General features: G+C 56.4%; 2 protein-coding genes across 2 annotated transcripts; one reads left to right on the forward strand and one right to left on the reverse strand.

Moving 5' to 3' along the window:
• Positions 1 to 236: 236 nt before the first annotated feature.
• LOC127034114 (cytochrome b-245 light chain) lies at positions 237 to 12,819 on the forward strand. Its single transcript, XM_050922628.1, has 6 exons — positions 237 to 335; positions 6,040 to 6,109; positions 6,965 to 7,039; positions 8,244 to 8,327; positions 11,383 to 11,464; positions 12,233 to 12,819. Exons 1-6 carry the CDS (start codon positions 278 to 280, stop codon positions 12,422 to 12,424), a joined length of 561 nt encoding a protein of 186 aa, XP_050778585.1. The 5' UTR covers positions 237 to 277; the 3' UTR covers positions 12,425 to 12,819.
• An 8,030-nt stretch (positions 12,820 to 20,849) lies between these two features.
• IL17C (interleukin 17C) lies at positions 20,850 to 23,100 on the reverse strand. Its single transcript, XM_050922629.1, has 3 exons — positions 23,083 to 23,100; positions 22,001 to 22,320; positions 20,850 to 21,099 (listed from the first exon to the last, which is right to left on the reverse strand). Exons 1-3 carry the CDS (start codon positions 23,098 to 23,100, stop codon positions 20,850 to 20,852), a joined length of 588 nt encoding a protein of 195 aa, XP_050778586.1.

Consider the following 23,100-nt stretch of genomic DNA (forward strand, 5'->3'; position numbering starts at 1 on the left):
AGCCTGCAGTCGCTTCACTTCTGTGCCTCAGTTTCCCCAGTGTGGCCGGGGGCTGTCTGAGCCCTGCCCGGGCTGGGGGTTTGCAGAGCCCCGGGCCCACTCCCCGCTTTGAAGGCGGGTTTTAAAGCCTCCGAGGCAGCGACTCGCCGGGCTCCCCCTCGCCGGGACCGAGAACCGGGGCCGGGGGCGGGCTGGCCGGGGGGCGTGGCCGGCAGCGGGGCGGGCAGAAGCCGAGCCGTGCGGGGCGCACTGTGTCCCGGCCGGCAGCAGCGCAGCCATGGGGCGCATCGAGTGGGCCATGTGGGCCAACGAGCAGGCGCTGGCGTCCGGGCTCAGTGAGTGGGGCGGGGGCGGGGGCGGGGGCGGTTGGGGGGTGAGGAGAAGGGAGCTGGGTGGGGGTTGGAGGAGGGGAGCTGGGGGGCAATCGGGGATTAGGGGAGGGGAACTGAGCTGGGGGTAGAAGGGGGAGGGTGAGATGGAGATTAGGGGGGATCTGGGGGTGAGAACTGGGCTAAGGGGAGCTGGGGGTGGGGTGGAGAAGGAGGTAGGAAGGGGAGATGGGGAGGGGTATGGGAGGGCGGGCAGTGGGCAGGGAGCTGGGGAGTGGATATGAGAGGGTAGGCAGGGAGCTGGGGAGGGGGTATGGGAGGGCGGGCAGGGAGCTGGGGAGGGGGTATGGGAGGGTAGGCAGGGAGCTGGGAAGGGGTATGGGAGGGCGGGCAGTGGGCAGGGAGCTGGGGAGGGGGTATGGGAGGGCAGGCAGGGAGCTGGGGAGGGGGTATGGGAGGGTAGGCAGGGAGCTGGGGAGGGGGTATGGGAGGGCGGGCAGTGGGCAGGGAGCTGGGGAGGGGGTATGGGAGGGCAGGCAGGGAGCTGGGGAGGGGGTATGGGAGGGTAGGCAGGGAGCTGGGAAGGGGTATGGGAGGGCGGGCAGTGGGCAGGGAGCTGGGGAGGAGGTATGGGAGGGTGGGCAGTGGGCAGGGAGCTGGGGAGGGGGTATGGGAGGGTGGGCAGGGAGCTGGGGAGGGGGTATGGGAGGGCGGGCAGAGAGCTGGGGAGGGGGTATGGGAGGCTGACAGTGGGCAGGGAGCTGGGGAGGGGGTATGGGAGGGCGGGCAGGGAGCTGGGGAGGGGGTATGGGAGGCTGTCAGTGGGCAGGGAGCTGAGGAGGAGGTATGGGAGGGCTGGCAGTGGGCAGGGAGCTGAGGAGGGGATATGGGAGGGCTGGCAGTGGGCAGGGAGCTGTGGGGTAGGGTTTAAGACAGGGGTTCTCAAAATGGGGGTTGGGACCCCTCTGGGGGGTCACAAGGTTATTACATGGGGGTCGTGAGCTGTCAGCCTCCACCCCAAACCCTGCTTTGTCTCCAGCATTTATAATGGGGTTACATATATTAAAAAGTGTTTTTAATTTATCAGAGGGTCACATTCAGAGGTTTGCTGTGTGAAAAGGGGTCACCAGTATAAAAGTCTGAGAATCACCGGTTTAAGAGAAGGTCTGAAGTGGCTGCCTTTCCCCAGGGTCATTCCTGGGGGAGGGAGCCTCTGCCCTGCAGGGTCTGTGATGAGCAAAGCCCGCTCCTCGTCCGGGCATTTCCCAAGCTGCTGTGTTCCTCACCGGAGACCATCTCCTCCCCAGCCTGGGTGAGCACCCATCCCCCTGCAGCTCTGGGCGTCCCCAGTGGCTGGGGCTGAGGGTGAGGAAGTGAAAAGAATAGAAAGGGGAAGGAAGCGGCTGGGCTGTATTTCTTCTGTTCTCCTCTTGCTTAATGAGTCTTTTCCATTGGCCTGATTAGCATCTGGTAATACAATGTTCATGAAAACTCCCACTGCAGGGTAGGTACAGGGCTTGCGCCACCAACTTCACTTCTCTATAGAAATGTGAGTAAACTGGGGACTTGCTCACATGAGAGAGCTGCCATTCACTGAATGCAGTTACCCCAGGATAAAGGTGCTTGAAACCAGTATAGCTTTCCCGCGCAGGAAGGGAAACAAACACCCCTACTGCTACGGCACCTTTATCCTGGGATAGCAGCATTCACACTGTGAAGGACACCCTGTGCCGACACGGGGATATGGTAACACTTGGCAGTGGAGCCAGGCCGTGGGGCTGAGTCCCTTGGGAAGAGCGTTTGTACAGGGATTTTTTCTTCCAAAGTGTTCTTGAGCTGGGAGTTGGGATCCTTCCAGTGCAGTGGTTCTCAACCTGTTTCTCATTGCGGGCCGCATCCAGTATTACCTGTCTGGCCCTGAGGATGTCACATGGAGCCCCGTCAGCACACAGCTGCGGCCCACAGGCCCCAGGTTGAGAACCACTGCTCCAATGTATAAATTCACTAGATCTGCCCTGCTGGCACCTCAGCTTCTTATCCCCCAGCCGTGACGTGGATGTGAACTTTGCTTAGCTGCCGTCCAGAGAGACATTACGGCATCATTGTAACACTTCAATTGTTGTGGAACTCGCTGGAAGTGGAGAGAGAGTGGGTGGGAGGGCTGGTGGGAAGAGAGGGGTGAGATGGGAGCCTTTTGCTTCTTGGTTACTGGATGTTCTTACCATCAGGCGATTGTAGCCACCAAGTTACATTTACGGTCTAGTTCCCGTGGACAGCTGGTCATCACAAAATCCACCATCAACCTGACACCCATGCGGGCAGTGAGGCTTAAAACCAGTAGCTGGAAAGATTGGCCTTGGGGGTGAAATTCTGGGCCCATTGAAGTCACTGGCAAAACTCCTGCCAATGTTGCTGGCACTGGGATTTCACCTTCAGGGTATGTCGGTGCTGCAGCAGGGAGGGTAGATAGACCTGAGCTAGCTTGCTAAAAATAGCAGTGTGTCTGGGAGGACACCCACGGACTGTCTCGCCTGGGCACGTACTGGGGCATCTAACCCATGCTGCTGCTGTTCTTAGGGAGCTGGTTTGATCTAAGAGAGCTCAGTTCTGCCTATGCACACTGCAGTCAGCCTCCCGATCGGGGTGTGGTACCCTCTGTCTCCTGCCACCTCCATGGTGGTGCCTCCAGCATGTGCCGATGGGGACGTGAGTGCAGAACAAAGGAGCTGTGGATAAATGAAGAAGCTGGGAGCTGCCAGGCCAGCACCAGCCTGGAACTCAAAGCCGCAAATGGCCAGTTTATACATGTGCAACGCTGCATGCAAAATCCACGTCTTGGGGGCCAGGCGCGTAGGAGTTCCAGTCTGGATCAGACGGAGGGTCCATCTGGTCTGAGAGCCTGTCTCTGGCAGCGGCCAGTGCCAGATGCTTCAGCGCAAGGTGCCTTGTAGTTGGCAGTGAGGGACTCGCCTGTCTGCAGGGAAGGCTGCTTCTCAATCCATCACGTTTACAGCCTGAAGCAGGCGTGGTTATAGCACCTGGCTTTTAATCCTTATACCTGCTAGCTGCGTAACTGCGTGGTGGTGTGCCTAATTAGTGATTGGCACCTGATTAGCGGTGCATGCATGTCATTATCTGAGTTAAGTATCAGAGGGGTAGCCATGTTAGTCTGGATCTGTAAAAGCAGCAAAGAATCCTGTGGCACCTTGTAGACTAACACGTTTTGGAGCATGAGCTTTCGTGGGTGAATACCCACTTCGTCAGATGCATGTAGTGGAAATTTCCAGGGGCAGGTGTATATATATATATATGCAAGCAAGCTAGAGATAATGAGGTTAGTTCAATCAGGGAGGCGAAGGCCCTGTTCTAGCAGTTGAGGTATGAAAACCAAGGGAGGAGAAACTGGTTTTGTAGTTGGCAAACCAGTTTCTCCTCCCTTGGTTTTCACACCTCAACTGCTAGAACAGGGCCTCAGTGTCCCTGATTAAACTAACCTCATTATCTCTAGCTTGCTTGCATATATATATATACCTGCCCCTGCAAATTTCCACTACATGCATCTGACGAAGTGGGTATTCACCCACGAAAACTCATGCTCCAAAACTTCTGTTAGTCTATAAGGTGCCACAGGATTCTTTGCTGGATTATCTGAGTTGTGGGCTCTGCTGTGGTAACTGCAAATTAGGCACGCCTAACAAGTTAAAAGAAAGGCCCCAAAACATGCGGGGGGGGGGGCATTGCATTTAAGGGTCACAAGTCGGGCCATGCCTTGGGGAGGATGAGAGAGGGTTGAAGATGGGGGTGGGGGAAGATTAAGTTACTTACTGAGCCTTGGGCCTTTTGGACATATTTTTTTCTGCTTAGACACAAAAAATCCTGAGGCTTCTGTTAGTCTAAAAGGAACCAAATCCAGTGAACGGATCCTGGCAACCGGGCTGTTTGGTTTGTTCAGCTAGAAATCACGCCCTACCGCGAGTGCTGCGCGGCAGGGTTAGTTTCCTCCGCTGGAGGCTAGGGGAATGTCAGGGCTGGGTTTGTTTGGGTTTTTAAGCAAGGAAAGAATGTGGTGGGCTGTGCGGGAAACAAGGAAGTTTCTTAAGGTTGGGCCTGCCTCTGAGAGTAGCACGTCCTCCCTTAGACCTAAACCTTCCCTCTGGCTGGCTCTGGGCTTTCACGCCAAATACGCTGGTCTGGGTCAAGTCCAGTGAGTAAAGAGCCAGGCAACTTCTGTCCCTCTGCTCCCATCTCTGACCTGGCTGATGGGAGAGTGCAAAGTGGGCATCACTGGTGCACTAGCTGGGGCTTTAAAAAGCCACCTCTGGACTGGCTTGACCAGAGTGAGAGCTGCATTCCTGCCCAGGTTGCCATGGACACGTGACCTTCACAAGGGACCACTCCTGCAAAACTGGCTCTGCTTTAGGGCAATGTGAAAATGCCCTGCTAAGCTGCTGCTATCCGGCACATTCAGGGCCCAGCTCCTGTGTTCTCGCTGGGAGGGCCAGCCTGGCAGTGGGGTTTTCTGCTGTGCTCTTGCTGTGTGAGTTGGAGAGGTTCTGGCTGTGCTGGTGGCTTCTCATAACACCCTGGGAAAGTCCCCCTGCTGATTCCCAGCCAGGGTGTCTGGGTAACCCGCCAAGTCTCTTCCTCCTCTTCCTGGTGAAGAATCCAGCTGGGTTCAATGCTTGGCTCGTGACAGGACTCACTTCCGGGCAGGTGCCCAAGCAGTGATGGTTCCTCTAATTCTGGATTCTAATACTGGGTTAGTGTAGTCCCTTCAGTAACTGAGGTGGATGCCCTCTCAAGGGGCCCTCTCCACTGATGCCTACGGCTAAGTGCTCCCTGTAACTCTCACCCAAGTTCATCCCTCCTCACCCTCCTGCCGCCTCACCCCAACCCTAGCTCCAGCCGAGGCCATTCGGTGTCACTTTCCCTTGCAGTGACGTGCCCGCCCCAGCGTGCCAGACGCAGCTACACATGGTGCCCTCTATCCTGGTGGCGTTCTTACATTTAAATCTGTCCTTCAGCTTCGGTTGAAGGTGGTTTGCAGGTGATTTCTCCTGTCCATGGTGGCTGGCCCAAGTGGAATTGAAACCAGCGTAGCCGGGGCTGTGCTGAAATGCCCTGGCCAGGCCAGAGGCTGGAGTGTAACTGACCAAACAGTGACGCTTGTGGCGTCTGACTCCCTGGTGCAAAGATCAGCTCTAATGAGTGTCCAACTGACCTGGGTTGAGCCCCAGAGTGTGTTTGGATTGTTATTTCTCCTGCTAAATTTGTCACAAGTTGAAGTGACCTCTTTCAGCATGATCGGATGGCAAAAACTCTGTCAGGTTGGGTCCTGTTTTTGGCTCTTACTTCCCGGGGAGAGGCTTTGATTTAAAATCTTACCCAGGCTCAGTCTGTGGTGTGATACTGGCTGGGGGAGGGAGCAGCAGCAGGGGCAGTTTGAGGCTTTGCGGTGCGTGGGGGGCTTTTTCGCTAATGCATGAGAACCGTGTCTCTGTAAACAGACAGAAACGACCTGGCATGGCATGTGGGGCGCTCAATGAATGGCTAGACCTGGGATTAGCTATCGCTATGGAGCAGAGTAACATGGGGACAGAGCCTGTTCTGGGCACAGAGGAGATCAGCTGGTGGGTACCACTAGGACAGAGTATGGGGACGTTCACTCTGATTTATTAACTTCCTCCTCTCTCTCTCCCTTGTCTCTTAGTTCTAGTGACGGGAGGGGTGGTGGCGGTAGCCGCTCAGTTCAAAGGGTGGCCGTTTGCTGCCTATGCCATGTATCCTTTTCCAGAACCGCCATCTGGCCCCAGGCTCCCCAGACATCTTACTGACGAAGATCTCCTGAGGCTGCGTCGTCCTGGGTTTGCTCACCGCAGCAGTGGTTTAAAAGGGTGCCAGCTGTCGGGAGGTTGACAGTCGCTGGAAAAGCTTTCGCAATGTCACAAAGTCAAAATGAAGAGATTGGGGTGGGGCATTTCAACTCCTCTCCCCCTCCGGTACTAGAAACCCAAAAGCAGCCGCTTTGGGGCCAGTGTATTGGAACCCGGAAATGGAACTTATTATAAACAAACAGTGAAACTGACTAGCCGAGTTCCATGGTTTAGCCCTTGAAGTGCCCACCTTCTGTGGCTGGGTTTGTAATGAGGCTGGGGAATTGTCCACTGGTTAATAACCTTTGTGATTCTGTGTGCTAAAGCAGGGGTCTCCAATCCTCACGCTTCAGGGGCAAACTCATCTCCTCTCTCCCTTCCCTTCCCCCTGCTGGGATCAGTCAGCTGTTGTTACCCTCTGCCTGTCATTGCTTAGCTGGCCAACATTATGGGCTTTTTCTTGTCTCCCTCTGGAACATCAGGCATTGTCCACAGCCACAGGTGGGATCCTGGATTTGATGGGCTGGTCTGGACTGGCCAGCCCTAGGCTGCTGCAGCTGGCAGCGGAAGTTCCCCAGGGCGGATGCTGCAGTCGAGGTCCCATCCAGGCAGCGAATGCGGGAGGGAGACGGAAAAAGGCTGCTCTTGACCCCGTGGGCTATCGTGGGTCTGTGCTGCACGTTATGGGCTGCTCCAGTTAGGCTGCATAGACCAAGGGGGTGGGGGCGCTAAGAAGCTATTTTCCTTGACTTGCCCTCTTAGAGCGGCTGGGGTCTTCGTCTGCTTGCTGGAGTATCCCCGGGGGAAGCGGAAAAAGGGCTCCACCATGGAGAGATGGTAAGTACTCCCCCGCCTTCACCTCCAGCTGTGTGTGTGGGTGGGGTGATCTTGCAAAGGGGATTTTCTGGCTTTCAGTCCAGGCCCAAACTGACACCTCATGTTGCAGCCCCTCCTGGCAATGGAATGGCATGGAGAGCAGAGGCAATATGCTCAAAGCTGAGGAAAGGAAATGATGTCTTAAGCCATGGAGAAGTAACCAGTGGAACTCGCTGCAACATGATATTAAGGCCAAGAGAAGAGCTTAGCAGGGTCCTAAAAATGGGATTTTGACATGGGCAGTCTTGAAAAGAGCAGTTGTAGTTAGATTAGATTGGATCAAACCCGATAAATCCTCATGCTTCAGGGCATTAGCCAGCAATTCACTGACAAGGGTTAGGAAGGAACTCTCCCCTGTGGACGTGGTGATCCTTAATGCCCACGATGGAGTTTCTCATCCCTTCCTCTGAAGCAGTTGGTGCTGGTGGAAGGCACATTATTGGGCTAGCTGGACCTTAGGTCAGATTCAGTCTGGCAATTGCTATGTTCTTCAGGCCTAGAAGGGCCAAAATGTGCCTCCTCCTGCTCCAACAGGAGAATGTCCGAGCAGTATGGGGGTTATGACACATGGCTGAACAGCTTTATTCTGCCAGCAGGACGGCTTGCTAGATAAGGTCTCACCCTGCCAGCATTGGGGAGTTTCCATGGCAGTGAAGCATGGCTTGGCTGGGATTAAAAGCCCAAAATGCAGCCATGGCCCTGAATTCATAGCTGGAGGGACTCTGAGGGGGTTTGGAGAGGAAGTCGTAAGGGAGCTGGAGTGGCTGAACTGGGCTTGTGTCTCTGGGTATCGCAGCCCTGCAGCCTCATGTCCAGGGTGCTGACCCCCTCCATAGCAGCAGGGCTTTCTCTGCCCTTTCTGGCTCCCTGTCACATTGCAGTTCAGGGGCTGCAGGTCATTGCCTGTTCGCTGATCATTGGTGATCAGGTGGGAGGAGACTCTTGCGCTCCCACAAGATTTTCCACTGCCTGGGTGAGCATGTTAGATCCTGATCAGGATAGAGGGGGCAGAGAGAGGGGCACGACACAGGGCAGGCTAGGGCATGTGATTGGGAGCAGAGGGAAGGCTGCCCTTCTGTGTCATGTGCCCCATCCTCTGTGGGAATCCCATGCCTTTCTGACCCCCCTTCCCTGTGTGCACTCTCTTTCTCTCCACCCCATGCAGTGGCCAGAAGTACTTGACAGCCGTGGTGAAGGTTTTTGGGCCGATCACTAGGAATTACTACGTCCGGGCCATCCTGCATGCTGCGTAAGTCGTGTGTGTGTTTCTCGCAGCCCGGGCTGTCCGCTCCACTGCCAGCTCCTACCCGGGGTTACATTTAACCATGTCTCAGTACACACATGCCTGATCCCGAGTGAGACCCAGCCCGGCTTGGATCGAGTGGTGGCACTAAGAGGTTGTGCATAGCCAGAGGGGATGGCTTCTGTCCGTAAGCACCAGATTTGAAATCCCTCATCCCCTCTCGCCATGGGGTCAGATCCCCATAGGGTCAGTGTAACTGTCACCCTTCCAACATCGATCTGAGCCCACGACAGCTTTGGGTGAATGAGAACGCCTGTGTACACTGTCCCAAGACTCTTTGTTTTTAAGCAGTGGTTCTCCCATGATCTGGCCCAAAGTTTTCCCTTTCCCCTGCTGTTAGACAACACAGAGTGTCACCGTGGGCTGCTGCCATCCACCCCAGAGGTGGCTGCATTTCAGTGGGGCTGTGTGCGTTGCATGGAGTTTGGGATGTGCTCAGGGGTGAAAGTAACTTACAGGACTTACTGGTACTGCTGGAGTCCTGAGGGGGGCATGGCCTCATCCGGAAGAGGCGTGGCCTCTCAAGATTTAAAGGCCCTGGAGAACCAGCTGTGGCTGGGAGACCCAGAGCCTTGAAATCAACCAGGGGCTCCCAGCTGCAGAGGTGGCTGGAAGCCCCCTGGGGCTCAGGGTCAAATTATAGGGCCCGGGGCTCTGGCCGCCAGGGGGAACCCTGAACTTTGCGGGGCTGGGGCAGGGGTTTAAAGGGCCCAGAGCTCCTGCTTCTGAGGGAAGCCTGGAGCCCTTTAAATCCCTGCCCCAGCCCAGTCGCCGGAGCCGTGGCCAGGATTCAAAGGGCTGTGGGCTGCCCTCAGCGGCGGGAGCTCCGAGCCCTTTAAATGTCAGCTGCGGCCAAGAAGTCAGTGTTGTGGAAATCTTAAATCTTAGCCTCACCGTGGAAGTTGATGCAGTCCAGCACGGTGTACTGGCTCTTGCCGGTATGCTGGACCGGACCGGCTTACTTTCACCTCTGACTGTATGTATGTGTATGTGTATGAATGTGTCACAAACAATGCAGCTGCAGCCTGCCACCGACAAGCAGCGACCCCAGCAACCGGCCCCTGTGAGCTGCTGACTGTAGACAGCCAGCAAGTGCCGCTGGGCTGGGTCTGCCAAGGAGTAAGTAACCAAGGCAAAAACCACAGCCAGCCAGCCAGGGAGGGAGCTGGGGAGCGAGGGGAAGTCAGGGGTGAATGAAGGACAACTGGAATAGCCTTCATGAAATATACAAGATATTTAGAGAAAGTTTTGTCAATTTCAGACTCTGCACTCTGCAGGCAGGACAAAACAAAAAGAGATCTGAGATTGCACCCGATGTCCTAAGGACATTTCAGGTGTTTAAATCAATATATAAAGAGGGTGGATTGGAATGAAAACTACTATTTCTTTCAAAAGAGGCACAATAATTTCCCTGAATATTCAGTTTTCCCCTCCAATCCCTTTGTGGTTTTGTCTGTGGGGGCTATTTGCTTTCCCTGTGAATCTTTAGATGCATCAGAAAAATTACTTTGCCCAAAATAAACCCTAATCATCATGACGCATCTTTCCACCATGTTCTCCATGGTTTTTTTTGTTGTGTTTTTTAAACAGTAACATTTCAAAGAGGATCTGCAAGCAGTTTGGACATCACAACCATGATCCTCTGCTGGGAGGGAATGGGATAGATTTGAACCTGGAAATGGTTCCTGATTTTGATTGTGTTTAGGAGATCCCCTCATCCCGGAGGCAGAAAAGAACTGCCCCTGCCATGGTCACACACACCCAACAACAACTGGGAGTGAAATTAACAAGGATGCCAGAAACGGCTCCTAACTCTGGGTGCTGAACTGCACAGGGAACAGCTGAGTTTAAACTGTTCTTTTGCAGGCAGCAGCAGCAGGCATCTCAGCCAGTGTCCTTACTGCAAGCTAGATCCTAGAGGAAAACCTCTGCTGGGGGGCGGGAAATGGGGAGGAATGCAGAGCCTTGTCTGCAGCCTGGCTGGAGGAGGGGGAGGGAGGAGACGAGAAACCAATGTGACAGTGAGTTTTCCCCTTCCACCTGCTTTTATTAGCTCTGGATTTAAGCTGAGCAGCCAAATGCTTGTATTTGGTGTGTATATTAGTATTGGAGAGATCCCCTCATTCCCAGGGGCAGACAAGGACTGCCCCTGCCACGGTCAAACACACCCTCCCCTCGACCCCCTCCCCCAAGCTACTGTGAGTGAAATGAACAAGGATGCCAGAAACCTAGCCCTGGGGGCTGAACCATCAGGGAACAGCTGAGTTTAAACTATTCTTATGCAGGGAGCAGGCTTCTCTCTCCCTCCCTCAGTCAGTCTCCTTTTCTCACCGGTCCTCCTCCATACCGGCCCGTACCCGCTTACTTTCACCTCTGGATGTGCTCTGCCAGCCTTCAGAATGGGAAGCGTGAGACGATTTCATTGATTTGGGGATGCAAAGCCACCCATTGCTCTTGGCAGGGCTGGTTTTGTGTCCATTCCTGCCTCCTGGATGTCAAATGGCGGGCATCTCCCCAGCTTCAGTTCACAGGGAGTTTATGTGAACGGACTGCTCCGCCCGCTCAGGAATTCTCCTGGGTAGTGTGCGGGGCTTGGGTTTGGTTCTGAGGCTGTGGAGGAGAGTCTGCTACAATCCCCCAAAGGTTACAGCAGGGAGAATCCAGGAATGGGCAGTGAACTGTTCCTGCTAAACCCACGCTGGAGATTTGGGGTTGGCACCCTACCCAGCCTGTCCCTGTGCCCCTTGTGCCAGGTGCCATCTCCCCCATAGCAGACGGGCTCTTTCTGTCTCGCCAGTCACAGAGAGAACCAGGGATTTGACTCACCAGCTGAGGAAACGTCAGATTTCTGGGTAAACGAAAGCCTGGATTCTGCAGAACGCATCAGAATCCACAGAGAGAACCACCTCCCTGGTGCGCTACCCACAAACCTTTGCTCTTAATTTATTTGGAGGCTTGTCTTAAAAGGTTTTGGTTGGAGTTAAATCTTGCTCTCTCTCAGTCTTGCAGTGCCAGCGGGTTTCCTGTTATCCACCATTCTGGGCACGGCATGTTTGGGTATAGCAAGTGCCATCTATTTATTGGTAAGTACCCAGTGCTGTCACCTCACCTACCTTCTTAGCCCTCTGGGGGCTTATTGCTACAGAGCAGGCACTTGGGGGCTTGGTTTTCTCAGAAAGGCACCAGGCGGCAACTGTCTTTCTACTCCCCCTGCATGTTTCACGCCTCTTCTCATCTTTTTTCTGCTTTAACCAGGGATATAGTTGACAGGAATTTATTTGCCCCCCCCCCTCCCCCTGGTGGTGTGATCTATTGGTTAGAGCATGAGAGAGACAGGACTCTTGGGTTCCATTTCTGGGACTAGTGATTAGAGCAGGGGACTGGGACGCCTGGGTTCGTGTCCTAGCTGCCACTGCTTCTCACCGGATCGGTGCGTGCCTCAGTTTCCCCATCAATAAAGTGGATGGTGTTGAGCTACAGGCCCCCAGGAGGGGTTAATTAGTTAATATTCATACAGAGCTGGCAAGGTGTCAGGTGGAAGGTAGGAGATGCAATAGTCTCCTTTGCTTTCCCTAGGTCTGATGGAGAAGTTTCTCTGCCAGGCGCTGAGTGCCCCCTGCTGGCTAACTCAAATGCTGAGCGTTCAGGGTCCCTAAAAACCTCCCGGGTGCATGGAGTTAGGTTGGCCGGCAGAGGCGCCCGTTGTGTGAATGGGAGATGGTGGGAGGTGATAGCTGTGTGATGGGTTCCTAACATCATTGCTTCTGCCCTGGGCCTGAGGAAGGCTCTCTGGAGAGGGGCTGGGGAAGGGGTGACTCGGCTCTCACGGCCCTGTGGGGGCTGCTTTGCAGGCTGCGATCCGTGGCGAGGAGTGGAACCCCATCGAGCAGAAGCCCCAGGAGCGGCCGCAGGTGGGAGGAGGCACCATCAAGCAGCCCCCAGCTATGCCCCCGCCACGGCCGCCCGCAGACACGCGCAAGAAGCCGCCAGCAGAGGTGGCCGGCCAGGAAAATCCCATCCCGGTCACTATTGAGGCAGAGTAACACGTCAGTCCCGTGCTCTGCCTGCAGTCGGGCGCCCCCACTGCTAGCTCCGTAGCCTGATGCCCCCTTCACAGATGCTCCCTCCCAGGGTCCAGCCTGCTCCCCATCCCCCCGGACAGCCAGTTCCCCCCTAGTTCTAGAGCCTAGTCCTCTTCCTGTCACCCCTTCACACTACAGCCCACTCAGGACCCCCTGGCGTCACAGAGCCCAGCAGCCTTGGTGCTCCTTTGCACAGTGGAGGGCTGTAGGGCCCACTCTGCCCACTGGGGTATGTGGGGGTCAGGGGGGGCTGTCTCCTGCTGGGCCCCTCCCCTGTACGGGGGTGTGGTCATGCTGAATGACATCACTTCGTTGGATTGTCTCCTTTTGATACCGTAATAAAACGAGTGAAGCAATCTCTGATCTCGCTGCACGGGATGGGGCTGTGGCTGGCCGGGGCACGGGTTGTGCAGCCAGGCAGGACCACCCAGGCCTTGCATTTTCCATCTCGCCTTGTTGTTCTGTTGGTGCTGAGCTGCCCGGACCCTGCCCCATCCCCTTCGGGTACCAGTGCATCCCATCCGCGCCGCGTCTGCATTTCCTCAGGCGCTAGCCACTGTCGGCATGGCCAGCCTCAAAGCACGGGTTACAAGGAGAGCCCCTTTCAGCAAGCCAGGGCAGCTCCAGGGGCAAGATCTTCACGGAGAAGCCAGGGTGCTGCATGAAGTGGTCACTCGCTCCCCTGGCTCTGGCTTTGCCAGCAGGGTATGGGGGGCAGAGGCGGGTGCTGGCTGCTGGGGGAAGCCCAGCGTCCAAGGGGATCTCTGCGAGAGGAAGGGCTCCTGTAGGCAGGGGTTGCTGGGAGGAGGTTGAGTGTGGTTCCTGCATGGAGTGTCTCTCTCACCCAGCTCCAGGCCCACTCTCCTCCTCTGCTGGCTGCCTGATGGGGCTGGGGGTGGGTGGGGAGGCAGAGAGTGGGGTGGGGGCTGGTGCTGGGATGGTGGTCAAAGAGCCAGGTCAGAGGAGGAAGGGGTCCTTCCTCAGCCCTCTGCAAGGAGAGCACCAGAGGCAGCGGGGCTTCCCCTGGGGCCTGAGCAGGGTTAGGCGCCTGGGGCTGGGGAACCCCCCCGCTCACTGGGGCTATGCTGCGGGTAAGGTCCCAGTCTGGTTGAATTGGTGCCGCAGTTGGTGGGTCTGGGCTGCAGGGGGCGCTGTGGCTTGCTGCTATTCAGCCAGGGCAGCACCAGCTGTCAGGGCAGCGGGAGCCGAGATGGGGCAGGGGGGTGATGTGGGGAATGGCGGGGGGGGACAGGTGCTAGGATTTCCCCCATCCCAGGTGGGCAGCGCAGGCCTGTGGAGCCCAGGCCTGGTTTTTGCCTGGGGCGAGGCCCGGTTTGGCCAGCAGTGAGGATGCTGGGGTGAGGGGCCAGCTGATGTCCCATGGGTCCAGGATGGATGGTGCATGGGCAGTAGGCACCATGGAGGGGAGGGCAGCTGGCCCATGGTCCCTGAGGGCCAGTGAGCTCCCATGTGGGGCTAGTGTCCGCATGGGCATGGCTGTGCTAGCCCCTGGTTGCTACGTTCAGATGGGGCACTGACCGGCTGGCACAGCGCAACCGTCTTGGGCACTTCGGGCCAGAGGGGGGGGCCAGTGGATCCCTCCCCCTGACCTTGGGTCAGCACTGGTGTCTGGCAGGTGAACGGCACTGTGGCCTGGAAGGAAATGAGCCAGGTTTCCCTTCTCATCCCCCAAGGCAGCTAGTGTCTCCTCTCCTTGCAGCAGACTAAAATCAGTGCCCAAGCCATGACTCACCCCAGGTTCCCCTCGGGGGCCTAGCCCGTCCTCCCCTTGCCCAGGCAGGGCTGGCCTGCACCAGCTCTGTAGCCCGTTCCCTGACCTCAACCCACTCACACCGCTGCTATTTTTGCCAGCACTCCGTGCTGCAGTGGCACCATTGTAAATGTCAGGGTTGCACCAGGCTGGTTGCATCACGGCCTGGATCATGGCAGGAAGGACCCGCGCAGCAGTTGTGCCAGAGCTGGTGTGCCAGGAGTTTGGGCTGTGCCCCACGCAGCGCGGTGCCGGCACTGTGGGCTGGCCACACACCCGGCCACCGTCCTGTGGCCCTGTCAGCTCTGCCTGGGGGTACCTGCCCCTGCCTCAGAGCCGCACACGTAGACACTGGGCTTAGGTACCATGTCAGCAGTTGGGCAGGTGGGGAGGGGCGGGCACCTGAGCCAGCCGGGGGGGGGTGATACTGGGGTGCGCACTAAGCCCTGCCGCTCTCTGGGAGTTTGGGGTCTGGGCTGCACCGCCTCTCGCAGTGCCTAGGACACTGTCCTCCTTTGCCGCTTAGCATTTAACCCTGGGGGTGGGGTGTACAGTGGGAGACCACCCCCCCCCACCGGAAGGGCTTGCGCCCCATCATCTCCAGTTGGTGTCTTAACTGCTGGGCTCTGGGGCGTGCTGCCCTGCCGCTCCACAGGCGGCCCTCTGGCAGCTATTGTACTGGGGCTTGAGGGTCGGGGCTCGCTGCTGCCCCCCCCCGCCCTCCCGACTGCATGTACCCCCTCCCCCCAATTGGCTGCAGCCTCCTGGGTAGACACACACACACACAGAGTCGTGTGGGAGCCCTGCCTTAGCCACCCTGTAACAGCATCAAAGGCCTGCTTGCAGGAGCCCCACAGCAGGTTAGTCTATACCCGGGGGTTCGGGGGGGGGCAGAGGCTACTTCATATCCCTCCTCCCCTGCAAACAGAGGGCGGCAAAAGCCCCAGGGCCCTCCCAGCTGCCTGCCCTAACCCTGGGCTGAGTCATGTGGGAGGCTGCCGCCCCCCCCCCCCCTCCCCGGGCGCTGCAGCCCATGCTTGTAGGTGAGCTATGAGCCCCCCCCGCCCCCCCCACCCCCCCATGGGCAACCCAGGAGTGGCGGCGGGGTGGGGAGGACATCCTCTGGCTTCGTGCCGTGCTCTGGGGCGTGCGAGTCGGGCCCGCTGGGAACGAGGCTGCACAGCGACAGACCCAGAGGCGCCATGTGACTTTAGGGGTCTATGATGTGTAGTGGCTGCTGAGCAGGGACCTGATTCTGGGATTTAGCCACTGAGGTGACAGGTGCCTAATGCCCTTTGGACTGTAGCCCTAACAAGACAAACCTGAGTATTCATGCCAGTGACAGTGAGGCTTGCACGAGCCCCCCCCCTCCCCCCACACACACAGAGAGAGAGAGAGAGAGAGAGAGAGAGCCGGGTACTAAGCCATCTGAGGCAAAGTACTGTATGGTATGTCCTAGCACCGTCTCCCCGCCGTCACTAAGGCCAGCACTATACCAGGGTTGGGGCCATCGCCAGCAGACACTTCACAGCAACACGGTCCAGTGTGTAAACCATGCCAGACGAAAGGGCCCCATGACCCATTCAGGGTACCGCTGTGACCATGCCTGCCACAGTCTGGCCCTGTTCGGAGTCAGCGGCACAAACAGAAATAAACCCTAGAGACTTTAGCAATGGCAAAACACACACGTCTCATGGCCCTTTTCTATAGCATGTGGCTGGCCGTTTGCGGCTCTGCTCCCAGCACGCCCGCCTCCTGCGCGGGAAAGCCTGGGTACACATGCTGGTGCAGTCTCATGGCGTGCTGGTTACGGGGCCTGCTTTTGTCAAACGTGTGCTTCTCAAAGAGGCGCAGAGCCAGGTAATAAGGGTGCGGGAGCTGTGGCGTTGGTCAAACATGGCTGGATGCTCTGGGCTGGCAGGTCAGCCACGCCAGCTGGTGCTCTGGACTCTGACATGGCCCGGTATGGAGCGCAGGCTCTGGGCTTGGCTAAGGCATGTCGCCATACAGCCACCGCAGTAATTAACGTAGTGGTGCACAGCCACACACGCTCCATCTATTGGCAGTGTACGCACCCCCCCGCCCCCCAAGAACACTGATATGGGACAGCAGTGAGGAGAGGGGGCTGGTCCATTCACCACTGCCCCTCCCACCACTTCCCCGGCCCCAAAGCTGTCAGCTGGGCACCAGCTCACACCTGGACCTGCTCACCACAGCAGCCTGAGCTTCTCAGCTGGGTGTGGGCTCACAGCTGTGGTCCCCACACCCCCCGGCACTGCTCCCCCACCCCCACACCAGGCCTGGTACTGCCAGCCCAGGCTTCCATTTCACAGCAGGAAGTGTATTATTGCTGTCCCTTAGTGGGAGGCAGTAGCAGGGGCTGGGGCGTGCGCACAGTTGTGACCCCCAGCACCCCGCTGACAGCTTGGGCTGGCGCCAGGGCTTGGGGGTGGGGGATTGAGCCCTCTTGGGCCTGACCACCAACCACCGATGTAAGTCACGCAGGGTCTACATAGATGTTGCGGCGTCCTGCCTACGCCAATGTGAAAGTGACGCAATAGCATCGTGATGTCAGTGTAATGGGCCACTTACTTCGGTGGCCGCAGCATCGCAGTGGACGTGGCCATAACTAGGGTGCCATAAGGAGCCTTTCGGTGCCCGAACGCTGTAACGTAGCCCCCCCCCACCCCCGCTGCATCATGCTTGTGCCATATGAGGCCGCTGGCGAAAAGTCGCTGGCGCAAGGTGTGACAATTTGGTTCTGGCGGGCCCCAACCGAGACTGCCAATTCAGGACCAATTGCTCAAACAGGGCAGTTACAGCCCTAAGGGTTTTTCCACCTCTAAGGCAAACCAAACCAGTCAGACAAAAATGACTTTGGTTTCACCCCACTGGCTAACCACAAGTCACACAGGCAATTTCCTTAGACACTCCAGTCTCCCAGTATCACCACCAGTGCCACCCGTCCTGGGGATGAATGGTTATGAAAACCAACACCCCAGTAAAAGAAAAAGGTTCTCTCGATCCCAAAGGACCAAGCCCCAGATCCAGGTCAATATACACATCAGATCTGACCCACAAATCACACTGTTGCCAATCCTTTAGAATCTAAAATCTAAACGTTTATTCATAAAAGGAAAAAGATAGAGATGAGAGCTAGAATTGGTTAAATGGAATCAATTACATACAGTGATGGCAAAGTTCTTAGTTCAGGCTTGTAGCAGTGATGGAGTAAACTGCAGGTTCAAATCAGGTCTCTGGAGAACATCCCCCGCTGGGATGGGTCATCAGTCCTTTGTGTAGAGCTTCAGTTTGTAGCAAAGTCCCTCCAGAGGTAAGAAGCAGGATTGAAGACAAGATGGCGATGAGGCATCAGCCCTATATAGGCACTTCCAGGTGTAAGAACACGTCTTTGTTCTTACTGTGGAAAATTACAGCAAAATGGAGTCGGGAGTCACATGGGCCAGTTCCTGCACACCCTGCTGAGTCATAAGGCATATCTGCCTCCTCTCAATGGGTCAATTGTGTAGCTGATGGTCCTTAATGGGCCATCAAGCAGGCTAAGCAGAGCTAACACCCACTTGTCTGGGATCTTTCCCAGTAACACAGCATAAGTTTGAAATACAGACAGTATACAGCCAATACTTATAACTTCAACTACAAAATGATACAGACAGCATAATCATAACCAGTAACCCGTAACCTGGTCTTGGACACCTTATATGACCCCCTTTATATAAGATTTGGTGCCACTACAGGACTTTGGTTGCAACCCATGTTCTATATGGTCCCAGTTTATATCAATAACGTCACACCAGGTAGGCCAGGAGGCCGATAGTGGGCTTGGACAGGAGCACATGAGGGAGGGGAAGCCGGAGCAGGTGCACATGTGTATCAGGTGGGGTCAGCGCTGGGCTGTGGGCTCAATGCACCGATGAAGGACAGCCTGACCCAGAGCCCTGCTGCCCTTTCCTGAGGGCCTAGCCCAGGCGTCGGGCTCACTGTTTTGAGCCCCCACAAACACAGACAGGGTCCGGCTCGCCCTGGGTGGATTGGCCCAACCCCCTCATTAGGTCATTCCCTAATTAGGCCAGAGTTCCAGCACGCCAAGCTGTGCCTGTCATTCCTCGCCTTGTTCATCAGGCACAGCCCTCGGGTGGCCTCCGGAGCCCCTTCCTTTAGGGCTGAGCCGGCTCTCTCCTTTTCATACCCTGCCTGTCCCCACTCACCGGCACGGGCTGGTGCAGCCAGAAGCACGTGCCAGCGGCTGAGCTCACACCCTGGGTAGAGGTGCTAGACCCGCCTCCCCCTCAAATGACAACAGCGGTTCCCCAAGTCACCCCAAACCTCACTGATGCCCTCTTGGGCAGCACAGCTGAGTGCCGAACTTTTCCCAGCCTCGCTGCGGGGTGGTGGGCTGCACTGAACCCCCCAGAACTCAGTGTGGTGGCCACACCCCCTCTCGCACTTCCCATGCTCTGATGGGGGCAGAGCAGGGTTGCAGGGGTCAGCCCCACAGGGCGCTCCTATGCCAGGGGTGTTTTCCCAGCAGCAATCGCACAGGGAGGCAGCACCTTACCCAAGGGCTGGTCTGCGCTTGGGAGCTGATTAGCATCGCCGTGGGAGATGGACAAAATGTCACCACTGCCTGGCAGTGTAACAGACAAGGCTGAGCCCTGGACACTTTCCACAGAGAAATCAAATTTTATTGGCTGGTGTTTCTGCTACTTCCCCAGCCTCCCACACCACAGAAATTACATCAGCGGCTTTCAACAAATCAGCACCGTTCCAATCCAGGCAATATTAAATAGCGCAGCACAACAGTGACACAATACATAATAATGGCTTGGCATAAATAATAACAACAACAACAATTAGGTCTTTTCACACACTCACCAGAATTGACAATAAATGGAGCTTAAATAAATAGATTTTCCCCTCTGTAGTTTGGAGGGCTGGGGAGGGAGAGCGCCCCCTAGCCACTTTCAAAAGCAACAACAGCAGCTGGTGCAAAAGAACTGGCCCCGTCTTGGCTCCTGCTGGACGCCGGGCTGGCCCGACGCTGTGGGGACTGAGCACACGTCTGGTCACTTGCTTCGCTCTTTACAAGCCACAGGGGTTGCTTTTCAAGGGCATGTTGCTGCTCATGAGGTACTATAGGCACTGCCCAGTGCCAGCATGGCCAGAACCCGTCACTGATGTCACACTTGGCAGGCCTGATTTCCAGTGCAAGACTCAGGCTGTGGCTAGTGTGAGACAGACCAGGGGGTTGGATCTGGCACAGTGTTTTGCCAAAGACAATGATTCTCGGTGGAGGAGGCCTAGCAGTGAGCCCCTCCCCACCGGGGAACAGTATCACCGGCATCTCATTGCCATAGCATTACCTCCTCGTGGTTACAAGGGAGCGAGCACGTCCACCTCTGGGGACAGCATCTCCCATCAAATAGAAATAAATAAATAACCAATAAATACACAGAACAAATCAGCATCACGGCTGGCTGGCCCCGACCCCTTTCGGCCCAGCTGAGGGCCATCTGGGCAGGACGCAGCCTTGTACTAGCCCTTGGTTCCCTGCATTGCAGCGTCAAGGGCGGCTGCAGGGGACTGCAGGTCTACCAAGGGGCTGGGAATGCGCAGAGCACAGGCAGGCTGGGCTCCAGAGCAGGCCTGATTTTTCCATGTCACAGCTTGCTGGCCAGCCAGCGTGCTTGGGTTTGATAGGAAAGTACAGGCGAGTCCCTGGCCCACAGAGCATCTTAAGGCTGCAAAGTGAAGTAGCAAGAACAATGCTAGTCAATACGCACTGCTTCTTGCAGGGCAGAGTTAAGGCTATGGAGGCACTCCCCCCCTGGCCATTGCTTCGCTGTGCAGCCTTTCTTGCCAGGCTTTTCTGGCTGGAATGTCATATGTTTTGGGGGATTTTTGTAAAGAAAAATGAGCCCTGGCCTGCTCTCTGCTAGAGAGCACCCCAAGGCAGCGCCTGGCACAATGTGTGCAATCAGCAAGGAAGACGTGCTTGCCTAGCTCCATATGACCTCTCTTCCTCCCATCACATGCACCTTCTAGCTACCGTGGGGAAGAAGGCAGGACCAGCTAGGCATGAGGTCTGTAATAAACATAAGAGCATTAGAATGAGCCCTCCAGCAGGCTAGTGGCCTGTGGCTACTGCCAGTTGCTTCAGAGGAAGGAATACATTCCCTCTCGCCTCTCAAGAGATGCACCTAATTGTGCAAAACTCTAGCCAGGAGGAAATTCCTTCCTGACCTCTCTAGCTGACAGTCAGGTGATGCCCTGAAGCATGAGGATTCACAGCTCTTTTCACTGCATTTCCAGCTTGCAAAGCACCTGGAGCTCAACCTTGGCAGTTAACGGTTTGGATTTCAGGATCACCAGGTGGCAGGCTGAAATCCAAATCCCAGGACAGCTAGCTGGTTGGGCGGGTCTCGCTAGGGACAAGGAAACGGTTCCATAGGGCCTACAATTGAAATAAATAGTAAGTGCTTTAAAACAAACATACTGGTTGGTGTGACATGGTCACAGTAGGGGTCTGAGGTTAAGATGCTGGAAACCAGCTGGCTCCACGGGAGCTCGGCTGCTCCAGCATCTGTCACGTGCTCAGCCGCTGGACCTGGGGAGGACACAGGTGCAGCCGACTGGCACCTTGATGTAGTCCACCTCGAAGGCAAAGATCCCAGGGTTGGCATTGTGCGGGCACGGCTTACGGCGAAGCACCATCATGGTCTGGTGCATGGGCACAGAGTTGAGTGAGGACGTCTCCCGGCCCGTCTTGACGTCAATGCAGCCGGTGCACAGGCACTCGGCGAAGGCCAGCTTCTGCGGGTAGCGGTTCTCGTCCTCGTCGATGCTGCGGGAGAGGAGAAGGGTCACGCCATGCTCTGGGCGAGGCAGAGTTAAATGCAGCCCCCATCCCCACTGGCGGCAGCCTCCTTGGCTGCCTTGCCATGCTCTGAGCACAGGTGACGCCTTAACAGGGAGCTAGAAGCGTGAACTACCCCTTCCTGTGTGACTTGGGAGGAGGGGGCACAGAAGCTTGCTACTCTCCATCCCCCATTGATGTCAGTGAGAGCTCCGGGTGCCCAGCTCCAGAGCAATGTTTCCAAGCATCTCCATTCACCCAGCTCTGCCCCAGATGTCCTGCATGCCCTTGGGCAAGTCACTTAGCATCTCAGGGCCCAGCCTGTACAATGCGGACAATCTCTCACAGGGGCGCATGAGGATAACTACATGAGATGCGCTGGGGACAGGGCCATGGAAGTACCTTCAGTAGATAGTTCCACATCGCTGCACCATCTTGGGATTTGTTCAGGGCTATTTAAGGCCTGTTTCTACTGGATGGACTCAAGGAAAGAGTTTCGATGAACATTTGGGGACTCAGTTGCCCCATCTGTGAAATGGGAACACTAATACCTCCCTCCCAGGGCAGGAAGGGAGACAGTAGTTAATGGTGCATCAGTGCTAAGTACCAGGAGGGGAGTCCAACCCTGCCCTGGCTGCAGGGGATGGCAGAGGTGTAAACAATCAACAGGTCTGTTCTGTGATTCTCTTGCAGAGATTTAACAGCTGGCGAGATTTGCTCCAGGGCCACAGTGGAGGGGTGAGTAGCTGAGACTCGAGCCCAGGAGAGCTGAGCTCACTAGCCCGCACGACCCCTATTCAAGCTTGCTAGACCCAGAATGCTGCCAGGTATCACTGTCTAAGGTTCCTGCCCACGCAAACCCTGCCCAGCCAGGGCGGCCCATGCCTACCGGTATCTCCAGGGAGAGAGGGAGCGCTCGTTGGGCTCGCTGTTGACGGTAGCCTGGAGCTGCAGAGCCGGGCACCCATCTACTTGGCGCTTGCGTCTCTGGCCTCCTTCCTGCTGCATCTTTTCCAGGTGTGGAACCAGCTGCACGGGGGCGTATCGGTCCCACTTCATGGTCCTGCTCACAAAGTGGGTGGGCAGCTCTCCAGCCTGCAGCTGCTCCTGGCTGAAGCAGTGGTGGTGGTGGTGGCGCTGGTGATCCTTTGCCCGCCTCTGGGCTTGGCCGGCTGGCAGGGAGAACAGGAGCAGGGCGCACAGCACCCCCTGATGGCCAGAGACGGGGGAAGATCAGTGCGTGTAGCCGAGCGGCCTTTCCAGGAGGGACATCCCGCAACAGCCCGGGGGAACACCTCCAGAAAACGCACTCCCCTCTGCAATCATTGCCGGCTTCTCCATGAGCCGGACTCCTGGGGCAATACGGTCCCATCCCCCCGGCCCGGAGAACGGTCACCGCTGCCATTACTTTTTATCTACACAAACATCTAGACAATGGACTGCGCATATTCCCCCAGGTCTATACAAACATAAAGTGTGTAGGTGTATACACCCCGTCCCCACACAAACACGCAGCTTACATATGTACCCACACACCTCTACACATAGTGTGTGTGTGTATATATATGTACACACACAGAGCATATATATGTACCCAGATTGCTCTGCACAAACATAGTGTACATACGTACACTCCCTCGCCATGCCCACACACGGCTCTACACAAACATAATGTGGATATATGTACACACACCCCACCATGCACACACAGAGCTTCTATATGTACACACACCTCTCGCCACAGTGTGTCTAGCTATGTACACACACAGTTCTACACAAACCTACAGTGTGAGCATAGCCTGCTACGTACCCACCCACCCACGCTCATTCCGCTTAACCCCTGCCCCTCTTTGCCACTCAGCTTTCCTGGCCACTGCCTCGCGCACAGGAGAGCCACAGTGGCATGGGTGCCGAGTCTGCCCAGGCACTGCGAATCCCTTGGGTAAGAGCTGGCAGAGGCAGCCGCCTTACCACGCTGGCTGAATCCAT

The sequence above is a fragment of the Gopherus flavomarginatus genome, chromosome 14 (assembly GCF_025201925.1).
Source record: "Gopherus flavomarginatus isolate rGopFla2 chromosome 14, rGopFla2.mat.asm, whole genome shotgun sequence".
NCBI classification, from domain to species: Eukaryota; Metazoa; Chordata; order Testudines; family Testudinidae; genus Gopherus; species Gopherus flavomarginatus.